Source organism: Xenopus laevis, chromosome 3L (assembly GCF_017654675.1).
Source record: "Xenopus laevis strain J_2021 chromosome 3L, Xenopus_laevis_v10.1, whole genome shotgun sequence".
Classification (NCBI taxonomy): Eukaryota; Metazoa; Chordata; class Amphibia; order Anura; family Pipidae; genus Xenopus; species Xenopus laevis.
In genome coordinates this window covers 37,386,260-37,391,280 of record NC_054375.1, presented here as the reverse complement: position 1 = coordinate 37,391,280, position 5,021 = coordinate 37,386,260, and the positions used below count along the sequence as shown (strand labels likewise).

General features: G+C 44.7%; 1 protein-coding gene across 1 annotated transcript; it reads right to left on the bottom strand.

Annotated features, from left to right (window-relative positions):
- Positions 1 to 1,146: 1,146 nt before the first annotated feature.
- On the bottom strand, positions 1,147 to 2,935 carry LOC108705305 (transcriptional activator protein Pur-alpha). Its single transcript, XM_018242137.2, has one exon. It carries the CDS (start codon positions 2,890 to 2,892, stop codon positions 2,005 to 2,007), a length of 888 nt encoding a protein of 295 aa, XP_018097626.1. The 5' UTR covers positions 2,893 to 2,935; the 3' UTR covers positions 1,147 to 2,004.
- Positions 2,936 to 5,021: the final 2,086 nt, after the last annotated feature.

Here is a 5,021-nt window from a genome sequence, read left to right as displayed (position 1 = left end):
TTAGAGGATCATTCTTACCCTAGCAAGCATTTGGACTGAGCTCCACTACCACTGCTCCAAGCACCCCATTAGGGGCAAGTCTGAGTATGACAACCACTGCTTTAAGGAATGGTGCTCCCCATTTTGGCTTGAACCCCACGTCTGAAAAAAACAAAACAAAAAAAAACATTATGGATAATAGAGCATATACCTGTAAAAGGACGGTTTTATCCCATATACACAGTGGCAATATACATATATTAACACAATTACAGAACAAGAGATGCTGAAAATCAGGGATGCACCAAATCCAGCATTTTTTACTTCCGTGTTTTGTGACAAAAAGTCACATGATTTCCCTCCCCGTCCCTAATTTGCATATGCAAATTAGGATCCAGATTCAGTTCGGCAAGGCAGAAGGATTCCTGCTAAAAAACAGGCCGAATCCTGCTGAAAAGGCTGAATCCTGGATTCAGTGCATCCCCTGTTAATGGACTACTGCCGTTATAAATATGGCAGCGCCCCCTCCTAGAGGAACAAGGTAGTAAGAAGGGTAATATAAAAGCATCAGGCAAATACTTTTATGGCAAAATTATAAATAGCATTCAAAGACAATTATGAAAGATACGGTAATAAAAAAAACACTATTTTCTGATGTCTATCTCCTTAAAGGAGAAGGAATCCCTTTTGCAAAAAAACCCCGTACCCCCACCCCAGGTAGACCCTCCTCCCCCCAAGCTAACTACCCTCGGGGGAAATGCCCCATTCTCCATACTTACCCCTCGTTGCAGATTCTTCCAGCGGAGTTCCACGCATCCATCTACCGCTAATGCGCAGTTGTCGCAAACCAACTGCTCCAACTGCGCAGAAATACCGATATTCCAGTCATCTTACAGAGGACGCGGAAGATGGATGCGTGGAACTCCACTGGAAGAATCTGCGACGAGGGTTAAGTATGGAGTATTTACCCGGGGGGTAGTTAGCCTGGGGGGGAGGAGGGTCTACATGGGGTGGGGGGTACGGGGTTTTTGCAAAAGGGTTTCCTTCTCCTTTAAGAATTCGGCCAAATCCCAGAATATAGGATTTGGTGCATCCCTACTGAAAATAAAACATGAACTGTGGTGGGGGGGGGGGGAAACAAAAGCAAAAATCACAAATCTGCGACCGTCGTTTGAATTTTTTTTTAATAAGTTGATTCATGTTCACATAAGTTTCACTGACCGTTTGTACTTTTTTTTTAGGTCCAGATGCAATGCATTTTTTGTAAAAAAAAAAAAAAAAAGAGCAGTTGTATTTGTTTTTTTTTTTTACCTTGCATGAATTTAAACCTACGTACCGTTGAACTCTACAAACCTCGGCATAACATTTAGACAAAAGCTCAGACATAACGGCATGCCTAGCCCTCGCAAATTATGTACACGTCCTTCTAAAACACCGGTGTATATAGAGGCGTCAATTTCGAACAGTCCTCTCCCCCCCCCCCGAGTAAGGTTCTTAAAACTTTTCGTAACAAAAAAAAAAAATCAAACTAAAAATACACGTTTCTCTAAAATATCTCTTTGTGCTAAGTTCACGTTTAAAGGACCCCCTTTTTTTTTTTAATATACTTCGGCAATTATATCATCTGACCATGGCAAACACTTTTTTTTTTTCTTCTTTTTTTTTTAATAATAATAGCAGGTGTACAAAAGTTCTGGGTTAATTAGGGAAATAAACACTCAGTTTTTTTTTATATTTTAATCAAGTAGGAAACACAGTTCTCCTCTCTCTCTCTCTCTATATATATATATATTGTTATTACTGGTTTGTTTCTCTGTTTTGTATGGTTTAGCAGCTGCTTACTGTTTCTATGGTGGGTAAGTGGACAACATCCAGCGATGGGGGGGAGGGGGGATGTGACAAGTCACAAACTGTCAGTTTTTTTGTGTGGAGGATTGGTGGCCTCTGAGTTAAACAGTTATATTATATATATTTTTTTTGTTTTCTCTCTCTTGTTGCTAGTTCATAAAGGAAGGGAAACAGTTATCAATCGTCCTCCCCCTCGTCCTCGTGCTGTGGTTGCTCCGAGGCTCGCTTCTCCCGCTGCTTCTCCTGGATCTTCTTCATCTCCTCGGCGTATTTGCAGAACGTGTGGCCGAATTTGCCCCAGACTTTGAAGGGGACGGTGATAGAGTTGCGGTAGGTGGGCTTCACTTCGCTCACCCTCATAAACACCCCGTACTTGTTCGAGCCCACGTCAAAAAAAAACCGCTTGTTGTCCACAGTCAATGAAGTGCCCTCGGGTAATTCCGCCGGTTCCTCCTCCACCCCGTAGTCGTCGATGAGCTTGGCCAAAGCATCGCGGAACTCGATCAGTCCTTGCGCCGGGAGAGCGATGGTTTGACCCTGGGTCGAACCCAAACCGGGCCCGCGGTTGACGGTCTGGCGAATCCTCAGGAATCGGCCTCTCTGATTCTCTTTGAGGTCCATGTAGTATTTTCGGTTCTCTCGGACCAAGAACTCGCTCTTTAGCGCCCGTCTGGGCTCGTCCTGCGCCACGTCCGGGTTGCTGGGTCCCAACTGGGCGTAATGCTCGATGAAATCTCCCAGGTAGTCGCGGAATTCCACGGCCACGGACATGGACAGCGTCAGGCGACTCTTGTTGCCGCCGGCCCCGACCTCCGCTATCTTCAGGAAGCGGCCCTTAGCGTTCTGCTTTACGTCCAGATAGAAGCGCTTGTTCTGGATGTCTACGCGCTTGGAGGCCAGTTCTTGCGTTTCGTGCTGAAGGACTGAGGCGCCTGCTCCTGACGCCGGGTGTAGAGAGCTACCACCGGAACTCATTGCCGCTCCGCCTTGCTCGCTTCCACTGTCTCTATCCGCCATGATACAGGCTCTGCCTTCTTCCCTTCTGCCTACTACTCCCACAGACATCCACAGAGGCGCTCTCGCGAGATCTGCACCGAGCGCTGAAGGGAAGAAAAAAAAAAAAGAAGCACATTCTATTTAAAATACACTGGCCGCCGTGTAACTGAGCAGATTGGCAGTAACACTAGGGTCCCCCCAGTCCCTGAAAAGTATTGACACATTTTTTTGGTTTGAGACGATAAAGTCACTTTCTGTGAAAAAAAAGCTGTGTCTCGTGCATTGCAGTTGGTCTCTTTTTTTCCCTTCAGTATCACCCAGTTTCTGACTGGGATGCCAGGGGCCCACCAGAAAAATTTAGACTATGGGCCCACCTCCTCTTCAGGTCTGGACTGAGAATTAAAATAGGCCCTGGCATTTCAGGTACATAGAGGCACAAACAGCCCCCCAGCCCACTAAATACTGACTTTCTAGCAGCCCCTCTGGCATTTATCAGAACCCATAGTTTGCCAGTCCGGACCTGCTCCTCTCCTCACTCACCTCTTTATTTTCTTAGTTCTTTATATCTACTTACTATACTCTATTCTTCCATTATTCAGCCCCTTGAAGAAATAGGGAATGACCATGAAATAGGCCAAATGTTTAGCAGCAAGAGGCCCGCTGACACCTGGGCCCACCAGGAGTTCATCTGGTATCCCGGTGGGCCAGTCCGACACTGCCTTCAGTATTACCCAGTTTCGAACTAAGAAGGATGGCGGGACCACCAGAAAACCTTAGAGCATGTGCCCACTTTCCAAACTCTTATTCCTGCTCTCTACACTCTACCTCCTTATTCTCCTAGTCTTTTGCATATACTTACTATATTCTGCCATTATTATGCATTTTCCCCATAACAAAATAGGGAATGACCTAATGTAGAAAAATACCGGCCTTTTCCCTATTAATAACATTGGGATCAACCATCATTTTTACCGGCCAGGTCGGTAAAATACCGGCCAGGTGGCAACCCTAGAATGACCATGAAATAGACTAAATGGTTAGAAGTAAGAGGGCCCACCGGGAGTTTCCCTGGTATCTTGGCGGGCCAGTCCAACACTGGTATCACCTCACAATGTGCTCTGGGGAAAGTGCAACACACTGTGGTTAATATTATTAGCACATCTAAAAAACACTTTTAAAAGAACGAAATAGGTTAAAAGACAATATTTGTATATATTTGTCTCCAATGTTAAAAAACATGCCCCTAAGTTCTTTCCCAGGGTGGTATCTTTTCAGAAAAAAAAAAACTGCACAACTAGCCTGAGGGGAAAAAACAAACGCAGCACCTTGTCGCCATTTTACTTTACTTTCACAGGTATCTTGGCCTGCTAGTTTACCAGCCTAGCCCACAAAATACCTGCCAAAACCAAGGCCGCTATTTAATATTTACCAGCAAAGTCATTACCGCCTAATTTGTAATAAGTTTAGCCTCAGGCCCACTCACTTAGACTCTGCCCCAATCTTACCATTTCTCTTTCCCAATCTCTTTAACGTCCACCCATGACCTGTCCATTGTGATACTGCCCCATTTCACCATCGCTCCACTCTTCTGCATCACTGTTCTGACCCCTTATAATATGCCCCTACCCATTTAAATTACAGCCGCCCCCATTCATCACCACAGGCCTTTAAAGGAGACATTTTGTGTAAAAAATAAGAATGTACCAGTGCGTTATACTCATTTAGATATAGAAGAATTGTGCTTTAAAAAGTAGTGTTTCAGGCTGATTTATGGAATGTTTCTGCAAAAACCCTAATAATCCCTCCCTTCCGTTCCACTTCCTGCTCCCTGAATTCTCAGGCTGTGTAGGGGAGCCTATAGGGTTAATTTTTCTAAGGCCTGTTAAGGGTCTTGACTTTTTGTTTGGTTTTCAGCCTTGTGAAACCTAAACAATAATCTGACCAATAATTTAAAAACATTTAAATACTAATATACTCACCTCACGAGAGAGAGAGAGAGAGAGAGAGAGAGAGAGAGATGTCACCCATGTGGTTTTAAACTGGACATCTCAGTTTTTAAAAGGCTGTCTGTTCAAAACCTTCTGTCCAGTTTAAACCATTGCGAAAAAGGGACAGAAATCTGGCCAGTTGAGTCTAAAGGGTGCAATCACCCCACCCCTGCATCATAACTCCACCGACATCATTGTGCCTGCCTCTGA